At 46.5% G+C, this 15,177-nt stretch overlaps 1 protein-coding gene across 1 annotated transcript; it reads right to left on the bottom strand.

Moving 5' to 3' along the window:
- Positions 1-61: 61 nt before the first annotated feature.
- On the bottom strand, positions 62-13,386 carry nmnat2 (nicotinamide nucleotide adenylyltransferase 2). Its single transcript, XM_004573507.6, has 11 exons — positions 13,160-13,386; positions 10,186-10,274; positions 7,653-7,720; positions 6,777-6,855; positions 6,212-6,338; positions 6,049-6,129; positions 4,867-4,911; positions 4,640-4,716; positions 2,720-2,821; positions 2,569-2,636; positions 62-2,405 (listed from the first exon to the last, which is right to left on the bottom strand). Exons 1-11 carry the CDS (start codon positions 13,242-13,244, stop codon positions 2,303-2,305), a joined length of 924 nt encoding a protein of 307 aa, XP_004573564.1. The 5' UTR covers positions 13,245-13,386; the 3' UTR covers positions 62-2,302.
- Positions 13,387-15,177: the final 1,791 nt, after the last annotated feature.

Below are 15,177 nucleotides of genomic sequence, written 5' to 3'. Positions count from 1 at the left end.
ACCGGACGCTGAAGACGAGCAGGATGAAATGAGCCCATCTGAGTCAGAGAGGCTGAGGTGCTTTAGTCAAAGAAATATTTTATTTTGGCAGCAGCGAGGTGTGAATGTAACCACAGCTTCAAATGAGTTCAGAAGCAGAGCGGTGACATGGACACGAACACAGCGAAACAAACAAACAGCTGAAAACGGTCAAACTCACGTTTCCTTACATCCTCTTTGGAGAGTGACACTGATGACTGTAATTAAACCTCTGTCCTGATCTGTAAACACACATTTGTGCTCATAAATCACACACACACACACACACACACACACACACACACACACACACACACACACACACACACACACACACACACACACACACACACACACACACACACACACACACACACACACACCTAAAATGCCATCACAGATTACATGTAGAAGAAGTGAGTGCAACAGAAAAGGCAGATTAATTAAAAAGATACGAATTTTCAGCTACATGATACAAAAAAAGTGACTGAAAGCAACCAATCCTTTAAACACACACACACACACACACACACACACACACACACACACACACACACACACACACACACACACACACGCCTGACCGCGTGTAGAAATCGTACGTGTCCCGGGGATGCCTTCTGTACAGAGCGAATAGAAATGGCCGGACGTGGGAGACGATGATCCCCGCTGCAGCGATGTTTTATTTTTTTCATATAGATATTTGATCTTTTTTTAACTTCTTTCTTTTGTTTTTCTTTTTTTGCAAACACGTTCACAACAGATTATAATCTACCAAGTGATAAACACTCATGCCAGAACCAAACTGTCTAAGCATGCAGTCTAAGAACGGGAGCAAACGAGGAGGAAGGATGCTGAACACTGCTGCCGCCGAGGACATCATCTTCATCACTGCAGAGCTTAAGCTTGGCTACAGCCTGATGGTTACCTGCAGTATGTGCCGAGCTCTGGTTCCTGGGGCATCTACGTGTGGAAGAGAGAGCCGGATTATGTGGCAGCAGCGTCGCGGTGTTACATTTTTGCAGAAGAGCTGCAGGAAACGACGGGCCTCATGCAAGAACGCCACAGACTGTAAATAAAGATGGACACAATGAAGCATAACGCCACCTGCTGGTGCTGCTGAGTCATCACGCTCGGACACTTGGTGTGAGCTCTTTCTAACTTTAGTTTTGAATGACGACTGAAGCTTCTAGACCCTTTCGCCCTGCGCTGCTCCGACCCTGGAGCTCCTTCCTCGGACACCGTGCGAGTGTGACGCCTGGGAAAAGCCTGGGAAGGATTTGGGGTTGGTGTTTCACAGCTTACTGGAAATACGGGTCAGTGTTAGCTACTGTAGCTGCACCGTGCACAGACTGAGCCTGGTGCTCTGGGTCCTTAAAGTATTTCTGGTGTGTGTGGAGAAAAGCAGTTTAGAGCCGGAGGTCGTGGCGAGACTTCCTGCACGCCATCATTACACATTTAGGTCATCCAACAAGAAGGTTTTGAACTGGAGTCAGCAACTAGTGGCCGTTACATGGTACTGCAACCTGAGTGACCCACGCACTGATCCAGCCTAGAGGTTTTGACTGGTCCACGTGGTCTAAGGAAATAAGGAGTGTCGATTCAGGGAGGCTCTGATCTTACCGCTGCAGCTCTCCGTCATCTTCAGTCAGCCGGAGGCGCTTCTTGGTTGAAGTGTGGTTAAAGGTGGAACCTGGTGGAACATCAGGTGTTTGGTGACGGGGTTAATTGTGCCGAAATCTTTAACAGCTCAAACAAATTCATGGGGATCATCCTGCTCTGCTGCAGCTGTCTGTCTCTTTCAGTGGACCGTATTTCAGATTGGGACTAAGTATCTGTGGATGTGTAAGCCGGGCCGGCATCCTGAGCTCATGAATGGTTCTTGCATGAAGCCCCGCCCAGCACGATCCTGCGCACACTGAGCATGCCCGACTGTGTCATGCATTCGCAGACCTTAATAAAGAACGAGAAAGAGAAAACACCGCCGTCGCCGCCACAGCCCTGAGGAGTTACCTCTGTGCATCGTCCCCAAGACCTCCCAAAATACCCCCCTCCCCCTCCCCTGATGTAAAGTCACATGACACAGACAGAAGGAGGAGCACTAACGCTCCTGTTGGAAAGCAACAGCTCAAAGAAGAGTATATGTTTGACACAGAAGACAGACAAGTTTTCGATTGAGGAGGAGGAGGGCTCGTGTTTTAAATAGATGATGGTAGTAGGTAGGACCCCCCTCCCCCTCCTCCTCCAGTCTCCCTGTTTTCATGCGGGCAGGTTGTTGTCGTCTCTATCCCGAGGCGTTGATGTACAGCTGACTCTGCAGGATGTAGTCGATGACGGGCTGACTCAGGTAGTCCACAACATGGCCGTCGCCATGCTGCAGCGCCAGTCTGTGGGCGGAGAAACAGACGGCGTAAAGGTCACGCTTTCAACAGTTTGGATCCAGAGTGAATTCATTTTAATGAACCTCTTTGAATGTTAAAACTTTGAAAACCATGAAACTGAAACGTGGACGCTGGTGCGAAAGCGTTTTCTAAATATCTGAGTTCCCACCTGCTCTTGGTGGAGCTGACGATGGCCATCGGGTGGCTTATCGCGTCCTTCACCACGATGATGTTGTCCTGAAACAGAACAGAAATGAGCTGAGACGCTGGAGGATGTTTCTCTGGGTCAAAGGTCATGTGATCTGGAGGTGAGCTCTGACCTTGAACTTGCGCAGAACGGAGGAGTGATTAATGATCCTCTCTGTGTCGGCGCCATCACGAGGAACCACCACGATCCCAAAATCTCCCACAATCACCTCCATCTGAAAGCAGAAGAAGACGAGCTTCAGGCTGAGATCGGTTTGAACGACGGGACGACGACTTCAGCTTCATCAGAGCAAAAGAAAAGCTGACTGAGCTGCTCTCTTTATGTCCTGTTCTGATGGCTGATGCTCATCTCCAGTTAACATGAATCTAAATCCTGTGAGCTGCTCTAAACTCTCCGTTTTGTTCCACTGTTGGCTACGTATGATGTCATAGAGAGGGTTTGTCCTTACATGGTCACCTCAGGCACACAGACTTGAAACCTTCTGTTTGTGAGGGATTAGCCAACCAGAAGAAGGATGGCTCAAAGGGGGAGGAGCTTAAAAAGCACATTTCAGACAGAGCATGAACTGAGGGGCTGCGTTGAGGCCCAGTATAAGACACAGTAGGATTATTTTAAACTGTAAATCATGCAAAGCTGCTCTAGAAGAATCCAAGAATAACACGTTAATGTGATGGAATCACCTGAATGATCTGATAAAATAAGACATTTCTGTCAGTTTAAGCGTTCACATGAGGAAGGTTACCGTTTCCTCGCCGCTTCAATCACAGCTGATGACTTCGTTTCAGCAGTTCTGGTCTCTCCGGTGGACGATCAAGTCACATTACTTCAGATTTATTTGATTTTTGGCGTTTCCATCGCGTTTTTATCTCAGACTGAAAATGTGAGTAAAAACAGGTGGATGGAAACACACCTGCAGTCAAATAAATTCCTCCTAGCTCTGACACACACACCAGGTGAGTGAACCACTGACGCTTTCTTTGACAAGCGGTCGATCGCCTCCTGTTCACTTCACCTCGGTTGTTGACGCAGGAAAGTTTGCTGCAACTTTTCAGTCCTCGCGAGTTTATAACGAACGTTAAAACTGGATCACAGCGTTTATGAGTCTTCATTTAGTGAGACTCATTTCTCCATGAAAACACAGAAAGTGACGTTTCTGCAAAACCTGAAGCTGCCTTTAGTGATGTCAGCAGCAGCACTCTCACCCCACCGGCATCGTAAATCAGCCGTCTGTGCAGCTCAGGCCCGTCACGCCTTGAAACGCTGCTATCAGGAAAACTGCAGCCAATCAGAACGGGACCATTCTGTGTCCTCCAGTTCGAAAGACTTCAAAATAAAAGTAACTAGCCTCATGTGTGAAGTGTTACGGTTTCACTGAAGTCGTACAAACAGACCGACACGAGGTGTCCCCGTTTATCTTCCATAGAAACGTTTCTTAAAGTCTTTCTGTTTCTCCAAATAAGCATTCGACAGGAAGTGAGAAATCTGGATTTCTTGTTATTGCTCAGGCTGTTTAGTAACTTTACATCTTCTAATGCAGCCGAAGGCTGAAGAGACAGCGCGGACACTTCCAGCCGGCCTCTAAAAACACCTCGCTGCGTTTCTGGTGAATTTCACTGCATAAATCTCATTTATGGATCGTCTGCTCTGCGTGCAGCGCCGCTTTGGAGAGAATAATGCTGGAAAATTTTCCCTTGTCAACAACATTCATCGTTACAGCCGAGTCCTGGGATTAAACTGTATATTGAAAATGGACATAGCCCCTGAAGTCCACTTTTGAAGCCTTGAGTTAAGCTTCTGAGAGCTTTAGCTGTGAAAGCTGCTCTCCGGGTTACTGCCTGCGTTACTTTGATGGAGACATTATTTCCAAAATGAACATCAAATAGTTTTCGAGGCACCGGCTTCACTTCGCACACCCAAAAGCTACGTCCATCTTTTATATCCAGCCTACAGTTTGGGAAAAGAGCTGAGGAGCTGGGCTACATGTGAGTGGGGCGGGGCTACATGTAAGTGGGAGGGGCTATGGTATGCTTACATCACTGTCCTTCCACAGGCCAGGGATGCAGAAGGACTCCAGGAGATCACTGCCACACAGGAGCAAGATGCGCAACTCTACAGACGGCAAACAGGCAGGAGGAAAGAGACACGCCCTCAGTAAACATCATGTTTACCGGATCCAAACAAACAAACACAGCAGGAAGGAAAACCGGAGGACACGACACACGAGTCCGCTCAGGTCCACACACTGAAGACCCCACTCACCGATCTCCTCGTATCTCATCGCAGTCCCCAGGTTGGCGTTTTCATCTGACACAGAGAGACAAACACATGTGATTACACGGCGGTGAAGCAAAACACGGGCACACGCAGGCTCCTCGTGATAGTGCCGCCTTGTCTTCAGACAGCTCTTACTGACACACTGAGCTGTGAAGTGGAACCAAATGTTTTGTGACGCCGCTCATACAAAAACCCCAATTTGAATTTAGCTGATTGAAACTTTAAGGGCCTCTCGTTCTGCACCTCTGGACTTCTGCCACACCTGCTAGTTCTGACCAATCAGGCATCACCTTCTGTTCCACTGATCATCACAGGTGAGAAGAGCTGAGTCTGCAGATCTGACCATGCAGCACGCTCATCAGGTATCAGGTCAGGAGCATCACGAGGAGCATGTTTCATCCTTTACTTCTTCTTCTTCTTTCAGGCGCTCCCTCCAGGGCTCACTACAGTGGATCTCCTCACATCCTCCTCGGTCACACAGACCTTCTCTACCTTCATCAATCTTATTTGAGGTCTTCCTCTTTTTCCTCCAGCCTGGCAGCTCCATCTATGTCCCCGCTCTGCACATGTCAATGTTTGGTTTCTCCCCCCACTAGAAAACGTGCAGGCTTAATGCAGTCACATGAGCAGACTGCGCCGCGGCACGCTTGAAGAGGTGAGGGTGGCACCTGTGCTGTGAGCTTATCTACACCCGAGCACAAACTCCGAGGCTTCCTCAATTTGAAAATCGCTTTGTTAAGTAATTAGCACAAAGTTCACATCACCATTTCCAAAAAAATCCCCCAACTGAGGTTCAAACACTAAAAACAGCAGCTGTGCTGGAGGAAGTCCAGAGCAGCACGAGGAGGGAAGGGCGGATCGTCCAGATCAGCTGTGTTTTTGTTGCTTTTATAGAGAAATATCAAAACTTTATGTTAGACAGTAATGAGAAAGAAAGAAAGAATGAACAGCACAGAAGAACATATTCATGTATCCACATAAAAACACTTGTTTATTGGTTATTTTCATTATGTGTGAATGTTGTGGTCGTGTGTGTAAAGTCAAGACATCAAATTCTGATTGTTTCTCCATCTCGTCCTCGATCCGAACTGGCATTTATAAGGGATCGAGCTTTTATTTTGTAACTTCAGCTTTTATTTTGTAATGTTCTTATTTGTAAATTCTTACCAACGAAGGTGAAGCGTTCGATGTGCGGGCGCGCGCAGCAGATTTTGCCCAAACTCTCGCTGATCTTCCCCCACAGCTTGACTGAGAGGCAGAGAGGACGTTTAGAGCCCAGCACCACACATCAGCTCATTAACACTCATTAAGAACCTGAAATATGACTCACTGGCTGTGGGCGTGTGGTTCATGTTGTTGTTGTTCTGGTAGATGGGCGTGGTCTGGTTCTGTGGCTGACCAATCACAGGAGTGGTTGACGGCGTGTTGACGTTGGATAGAATGCAGCCGGTGACTCTCTGAGGACGCAAACATCGTTAGAAACTCTTCTGTAACTTCATCTCGGAGTTGTTACAGGTGCTTTCTGTAACTCTTTCCCCAGCAGGGGGCAGCATTTCACTAGTGGGAATGTTTGTTGCTGTTGAGCCTCATTTCAGTGACGGGTGTAGAGCAGTTTAGAGCAGTTTTTTTGTCACCTTCTGATGATGCTTTTTCATTTTGGAAGGTTTGAAATAATATTGAATACAGAAATTTAAAATACGCGTCTTTAAACTTTGAATTGATCCTGAGACCTTTAGCAGCTCAACCAGTTAAAGTGAGACCAAAGAAGAGTCATGGAAATGACTCAACAAAGGGCTCGACGATGTCTTTCCAGCCGCTGTTACTACAATGACCGATTCTAATGGAAATGAAAAGACTGAGGGGCGTTGCAGATACACAGAGTCAGAAACGCCCACCTTCATCAGGTCGCGGTGATGCTCCAGCACGCTGCAGGTGGTCTGCCAGGTGTCCTGGTAACACTCCCAGGGGTCCACCCTTCACCAAACAAACAGGTAAAGAATGATGAGGACACAAATGCTAGTTTCAGTCTCAGCTGCCAATAAAACGTCCTGCAGATGTTTCACATTAAGAGCCTGCGGGGAACGACGGGGTTCTTTACAATCGTCTGGTTTTGACCAGTGTTTCACGGCTTCTCTCTGGACACGAATCACCTGTGGCTTCACTCAAATTCAGCAACCTGAACCTAGTGTCCTGTTCTCAGTTTCAGCCACCCAAACCCCAAACCTCGTGGGCGTTACTTGTTGTTACAGTGACCTCACAGCAGCCATATTATCGTTCAGATAAATGCATTAAAAAGGCTCCAACAGCACAAACACGGTTATGTGGACATTACAGGAGCACTTCATGTTCCGGCTCTGGCCACTGAGCACCAGCACAGCTGCTTTGTCTCTCTGAGGGGACATTTGTTCACTTCTTCTGTGGTTTTATTTGACGTTGGCTGTTTTTTCAACAAAAACGTGAAAACCACCGAGCTGATGACAGCATATAATAAACAATAAACACAAAGTGTTGATATCAGGGTTATTTCTATTAAATAATAATAACAACTCTCATGTTTCTACCTGCATGACGTCCACAACTCTGCAACTTATCTACCAAAAGTTTTGCTGCTTTTATGATTTACGGCCCCAAAATAAATAAATAAACAACGAGCCACATACTGGCATTTCAGAGCTTTTAATGTGAAACTCCTTGCAGGAAGTCCTGTCTCTAACATGGCTCAAACGTGTTTATTTCCAGAGTAAAAGCCTCTAAAGGGGGTAGAGTCTCACCTGATCCAGTCAGAGCTCTGCACGGCCAGCTGACACATGGTGAGGCGATGTCTGCTGGACACGAGACCCTGCAGACACAGAGCAGCGCCGTCAGCCACGTTTAAAAAACATGAAAAACAAGCATGAAAGGAAACTCATCCTAAACTCACTGAGAAGATGTTAAAAGTGAGCTTTTCCTTCCTGTTGCCAAAGCTCCTGCTCACAGTGGCCCATCTGCTTGTTGGGCTTTTCTGAGATTCCTCTGTGTTACTGTGGGATCTTTACCTGACAGTGTAAACTGTTGTGATTTGGCGCTGTATAAATCAAACTAAATTGAATTAAACAGAGTCCTGTAGTTCATGTGCACTATTCACATCTTTAACCAGCAAATTAGGTTGAATTTAAGTCCTTCTCTTCTTCTTCATGTCCTCCTTCACTACATCCATGAAGCTCCTCTGCGGTCTTCCTCTTTTCCTGCTGCCTGGCAGCTTTGTCTGATATATCCACCCTCCCTCCTGCACGTGTGCAAACCAGGCTCTGTGACTCTGATCCCGCCCATGCTGCTGACTCCCAGTGAACATCTGAACCATTCAGCTCGGCCTCCACAGTCTCCAAACCATCACAGCAGGTCTCACTGCCATCTTGTAAACATTCCCTTTCACCCCTGACACTCGTCCTCCACCCACTCCACCCTGCCTCGGACGGTTCAGCTCAGGTGTTTAATTAAACTCAGAACTAATATCCAGGTAACAGAAAGATGAGTTTTCCAACCAAAATAAGATCTAGATCAAAACAAATCTTCAGCTCTGACTGATTATCCTCGTTAGATTTGAGATTCATCCATCGATCAGGCTCTTATCTTTTCTTAAGCCACAGTTTTCTGTGTCGTCTCATGTGTTTCACCCCTGCGAGGTCCTCCTCCCACCAAAAGGATTAAAAAACTTCAAAGTAATTAAGAGTCTTTCTGGTAGCTCATTAAAGAAAATGTGTGCCGTTCAGAGGGGATGGTGGGAAATCCAGATCAATGAAATATGAAAGCAGGAGTCGTTTGGATAAAACAGACGGAGAGCAGGTGGGAAATGTTCTGCTTTCACGGTGGCTCTAAAGCCGGCCACGTCGCGTTTTCCACCTGTGAATAAAGCCTGACGCACTGCTTTCTGAGGACAGAGAGGTTTGTGAGTCATCGGGCCTGACACACTAATAAGATGAGCGATGTGAATAATCTCCATCGTTAACAATCCATCATTGGGATCGTTCAGCTGCAGGTGACGATGCTGGAAAACAAACATAACTGGAACGAACAGCAAAGTGGATGAAACTGGATTTCTGTAGCATCTATTATTCATGTTGTGTGTTTCTGTAGAGGCAGAGCAAAAGTAGGACGAGACCTTCATTAATTCCTGCAGGAAGCAGAGTGGAAAGCTGCAGCTGCAGACAGCGTGATCTGTGCTCGACTCTAACATACGAAACACAGTCTGCACTCTGCAGGAGGATGAAGCCGCATGTTAAAGGCATCTGTCCGCAATACTAACAATAACCAAGATGTAACATCTGTTTTTCAACCTTATTACCATTCGTGCGGAGCAGAAATTGTTTGGTTCTAACTGGATGATTTATATTTCTGCGCATGCCTGGCTGGCCTCATTCCAATCTGGTCCTCCTGGCGTTCTGTTTCACAGCACTGCGTACGTGTTACCGTCATTTTCAACGTGCAGTTTTATTTACTGAGGTTGGTTGCACTTCTGGGAAAAACTGTACCTAGATTTCAAGATTTAAATTATTTATTGCAGAAAAGTCCAATGATCACAAACTGTATATAAATGATGGAAGTAGCCACGTCACAAGGACATTTTCTTGTTTGTTGGTTTTTAAGCTTCACGTCAACATTTTGGCCATTTATGTTGTTTTTATGGTGCCAGCAGTGACGGGTTATTAGCTAATGCTAGTTAGCAAGCTACATCCAAGCACAGGATTTCACTGTGCACCCAAACTGCAGCTTAGCCGTCTTGATAGGTCTGTGAGTACAACAACCTCACAGCAGCCAACGGCACAAACGCCGTCCAGAGCGCCATTTCAGAGGCTACAGTTGGCTCAGATGAAGCCTAGCAGCAGCTACAGCCACCCGTGTCACCATCCACCTGTTAGTCAAAGAGGCCACGCCCCTAACAATGCAAACATGTGTTTTTGGTTAATTCTAGCTGAAGGAGCTATACGGGTTTTATCCTGAACAGGGCTGAACTCTCACGATGTTGACTTGAATCATTTTTGTCACTTTTCAGAAAAACTCCTCATCATCATCAGCGACCTTCATCAACTAATAACGCCAGCCTATAAGGAAAACACAGCTCTGCACTGAAGCTACCACACAACACTGCAACAACAACGTGAACAGACAAGCTCCTGCATCATTGTATCTGGTTTATGCATAGAAACAATGAGGCATGAGGTCAAACTGAGAATTACAAAATGATCCTTTATCATCTTCATGAAGGAAAGTTTAGAAAAACAGAACGAACTGCCACCGACCCCATGAAACGATTCAAGGCTCACTCACAGCTTTCCCGTAGGAGTCGTGCACCGGTGAGATGATCCCTCCGATCACAATGAAGCGTCCCGTTTTGTGCAGATATTCTCTGGCTTTTTCTGCAAACAAAGGAACAAACATAAAAAGATTTTTTTTAATGTTTTAATGTCCAAGATTTTGTCAGCCATGGTTCAATGTTTGCAGCAGGTTGGTTTACTTACAAACAAATACCAAATCTATGGCAAAGTTACGCTGAGCTAAGCCTAAAAACAGGGATGGAGAAACATTCAAGTTAAATAAAAACTACAAAAAATGAAGTGAATTGAAGTTGGTGGTTTGATGAGATCTTTACATGACGTGAGTTCAGTGTCCGTGCTGTAATACCAGCGCTGAATCCCTTCATCATAATTAGCTCCAAAGTTATAAAACACTAAACCTAGCTTAATCTAATTGAACCTAGCCTAGCCTAGCGCCCTCTGTGCCTCCTGCTTCTACCTGGGTGAAGCAGTGAGTGGCTGCACCTGAAGGGTGGATGTGGTGAAGAGTATAAAGCCGGCTCTCTCAGGCCGTTCAGCCTCTCTGGGCAGCTTCCACTGGTCTGTTGGGTTATTTAGGTTTTTGCACACTTTTTAACACACTGCATACATTAAACAGCATCCATCACTGACACTTTCACACTGCTACACGCTTCGCTACATAAACAGAGGGACTGGATTCAGTTTGTCTGTTGCCAGTTTGAGTCACAGTCAAAGCAATAAAAATGAAAGTGAAACAAAAGAAGTCACTCTGGAAAACACCTGAGACTAAACTGAAATGAAAACAAGAAAACAAAAATGAATCGAATAAACAAACAAACTAAAATAAAACACAAAAACTAGAAAAACTCTTTAACGACGGTCAGCGGGGGCACAGCTGGGTTTAGTTCCTTTGCTTGTTACATTCAAGCCCCAAGTCCAAATCATTTTTTCCTGTTTTTCTGTCCCACTTTAGGTTCTTGAAATATTTTGGCTGTGGTCTCTGCAGCGACTCACGGTCGTATCAAACTAAACACGCAGGCGTCTCCACTGGAGCTCCAAGCTAACAAAAGAAAAAGGTGGATAATATAATGAGAGATGGAGGACAGAAGAGCCTACATCTTCACCGAGTGTAGAAGGAGCCTCGTTTATCCTCACAGACTGTTTCTGTTATCTAAGAACATCATTTATTCACAGAGAGCTGTTTCCATGTTTGAACCCACACATCAAGAAAGATGTGGAGTCGCAGGCCGAGAGCAGAGACGATGGCACGACGTTTCTCAGCCCAGTCGTGAAGCCTTTAACTTTTATTTACTTGAAGCGTCTTCAGGATCAAAGATCATTAACTTCCTTTTGTTTAATCAATGAGGATAAAACCTTTAGAAAGCTCAACAGTAAAGACTCATCGCTTTCTATATTTGCTCCACTCTGTCAAAAGCTTACATTTGTATTTGTATCTGATTAAAACAAAGGCGTGGGAACCACGTTAGAGTTTATGTGACCCTCTGATCCAGAACTCGTCGCCTGTCCCATCAGGGGGTGACAGCTGTTAATGAAGAATCAGCCTCAACAAGCAAACTGTGAGCGGATGAAAAAGAAGCTCTGACCACATGAAGGCAGAAAACTTCAGATTAAAGAGTTTCAGAGTTCAGACATTCAGCGGGAGGAAGAACAACAAGCAGGACGTGGAGAAGAGTTCAGCAAGAAAACAGGAAGTCCACGAAACAAGGAGAGAGAAGCAAAGCCAGGCGCTGAAGAACAGGAAACAGGAAACAGAAGCAACAGGAACAGAAGAAAATCTTTTCTCATTTTAATGTTTTATTGTTTAAAGTTTGAACATTTTAACAGTGTGATCGTGAATATGCCTCAAACTCAGTGTGCAGTAACACAAACTAACAGCCTTCTTATAGATTTATATTTTAAATGTCATTTTGTGGGACGTAGTTGTGTGTAAATGGTGGGTGTCATATTTAAAGATCTCTTCGGTTCACAGTGATACAGAAACGTTCGCATCACATTTGCAGGACATCGTTTCAGGTTTTTTCCACATTTAGTTTTAATTCGGTGCCACAAACCTGGTTTTAGGTGACCTACATACACAGGGACATACACAAGTTAACCAGCAGGGAACTGCGTTTGGAGAAGAGCTGAGTTCACAATGACTTGATGTTTGTTTTAATGGATAAATTGCAGTTCAGAAGGATTTAAAGGACAAACAGCGATGACTCTTATCGATCTTTGCACTTCAAAGAGATCGTTGCTCGTTGAAAGGTCACGTGACACAGCCCAGTGAATGACATCAGCTGAACGTTAAACTCTGTTACGTTTTTCCATCTCTGTGAATTATTCATCTTCCAGAAATGAATCACGAGAATGTCTCCAGCTGAGAACAGACCGTTTCTGTTTGTGCCTCCTGATATTACAGTAAACCTGTTTATTAATTTGACTGTATTCGTGACGCGGTTCTTCGTGGGAGACTGATCGCTGACCGTCGTGTTTTCCGCTGTGACGCGATGAAAGGCCTCTGAACGTCCAGCAGAACAGTCACACTAACAGTCGCATCATTGATCCTGCAGTCGTTTTGATTCTATGATGAAAACATGTTCTGACCACACTCCGACCTGTAACCTCCGCTAACGCGCAGGGAAAGGCGGCCGAGCAAGGCACTAACACCCCCGGTCTGCTCCCCGCACGCTGACGGCCTCCTTACACCAGTGTGCGTGTTTTTGTCACGGTTTGGCTCGGAGGGTTGAGGGGCAGCTCCGTGTTTTTCCTGAACGTGGGCCCGGGCTGCTCCGTACTGCGTTTGTTTGAGTCGTCGGGATTTTACCGGAGCCGTCGCCCGTTTCAGCACCACCCTCCCGGACAGCGGCCGGAGTCCGGCTCGGAGCTTTAGCGCGGATATTCAGCACCGGGGTTCCGGTGATCTTTATCCCCAAACACACCAAACACACCCAGACCTGCCACCACCCCATCCCCCACCTCCTTACCGAACATATGGATGTGTCCTTTGGTGATGGGGTTGAAGCTGCCGCAGGACAGCAGGATGACGTGGGTCTTCGTGCTCTCCGTCATGGTTCTCCTCGCTCTTCTTTAGTCCCGGTCCCGGTCTTGGTCCCGGTCCTGTCGGTTCTGTGGAGCTCGCCTATAGAGGAGCAGCCGCAGCAGAGAGAGAGGGAGGGGGAGAGGAGGAGAGAGGGGGAGGGAGGGAGGGGGAGATAGAGAGAGGGAGGGAGGGGGAGAAAAGGGAGGGAGGGAGGGAGAGAGGGAGAGAGAGAGAGGCGGGGGGGGGGGGGGGGGGGGGGGGGGCTGCGGCAGCGTCAGTGCGTTACAGACACCGCACCGCGTTCAGGGCACGCGCGCGGCGCGCGGCCTCAGTCGTTCCCTTAACGACCAGCAGCGCATCAGTCTGACCGGAGCCCTGACCGTCTACTGCGCATGCTCAGGAAGGGTCAAATTCCTTTGTCCTTGTTATCGTCCCACGTTCAGGATCTTTGGTCCAAACCAGCGACGGACAAACGAAGCTTTGAATCGTAATTAAAAACAGTTCATTGCTATTTTAAACACAGGCCTCTGGTGACACCTGGTGGACAAACATATGAAGAGCAGCTTGAATCTGCCTCAGTGTGACTCTGTTCTCTCTGCCCACTGTTATGTCTATTTTTGTAATAAATCATTTTGATGATTAAACCTTCCTTCGTTAAACGTGTGTCATGGTTCTCCTTTCGCTGGTGACTTCTTGTTACTACTAACACCAGGCTGGGAGTATGTCTGTGCTGTGAGGTCCCTGCTTCCACGTCATTATGCAATTAACCAGCGGACACATATGTTTATATAAAATACACTAAAACTTCTATAACTGTGCATTTCTTTTGTGCATTTTACACCTGGGAGCAGAATTGCTGATGAACTGGTTTTTATTTAGGAACAGGCAGAGCGTCTGGCTCCATGTCTCTGATCACTGATTCACTATCTCTCGCACAGAATCACCAAAACACAGCAAAACCCCACCAATGACTCACTTCCTTACAAACCATTAAATCAGGCACTGAAGCAGCCACGTGCTGAATGTCACTGATCACGTGACTCTGTTCAGATGAACCACGCCTCGGCCATGTTTCTGAAGCAGCGCTTTGATGTTTTTAAACTTCAGCTTCAAACATTTATTTATCAACACGTTCAGTTCCAAATATTAAAAACATTGTTTTTAACACTCAGATTTGTCAGAGTTCAGACCTGAATGGGCTGAAACAAAAGTTTTTCCACAGCAGTCCAGAAAATTCTGAATACCTCAGCTGGAAATCCCAGAAATGCTTCCCATCAGGAGAGGACCAGAACATCTGTGCTGGGAGGAAGTGTCTGTGAGGCAGCTCTTTATTTTAAGCCCCTCAGGTGACATGTTCTCTGGATGAGAAGCCTGTGTGTGTGTGTGTGTGTGTGTGTGTGTGTGTGTGTGTGTGTGTGTGTGCTGAGGCCAAACCTGTTTGTGGAACTGTGTCCACATCTGAGAGAAAATCCACCCACGGACTCATCAGGTGTTTGCTCCTCCTTCCACTCCTGGTTTTTCTTGGACTGTCATAACATAGTGCATTATGGGACATAAAGTGGTCGCCATGGTGGCCTGCTGCATTATAAACTGTCACAACCGCACACTTGACCAGAAGGGGACCCCCAGGGAAATGACGTCAGGTTTTTCCAGTTTCCCATGTGGAAGCAGCAACAGGGACCCGAGATCTCTGAGCTCACGAGGAGGTGGCGTACGGCCTGGGTGGAGCTGTGAGGTGGAGAAGCCTCACCTTCAGAGACATCTTCATAAACACGTTGGTGCGCTCGCAGCACTTTCACGCCGGTGAGGCAGATTAAAATTAGTCTAGAATCTAGTAATCATCCGGGCCGCAGCCCGCCTATTGGTGACCTCAGCTAAAATGCATTTACGACTCCCTGATAGGTCAGCAGGCGATATCCTTCACTTCCATTGGTAGTTATTTGCTTTACTCACCTGAGACTT

Source organism: Maylandia zebra, linkage group LG18 (genome assembly GCF_041146795.1).
Source record: "Maylandia zebra isolate NMK-2024a linkage group LG18, Mzebra_GT3a, whole genome shotgun sequence".
NCBI lineage: Eukaryota > Metazoa > Chordata > Actinopteri > Cichliformes > Cichlidae > Maylandia > Maylandia zebra.
The sequence above is the reverse complement of the archived record's forward strand: the minus strand, read 5'-3'. Positions and strand labels throughout refer to the sequence as shown.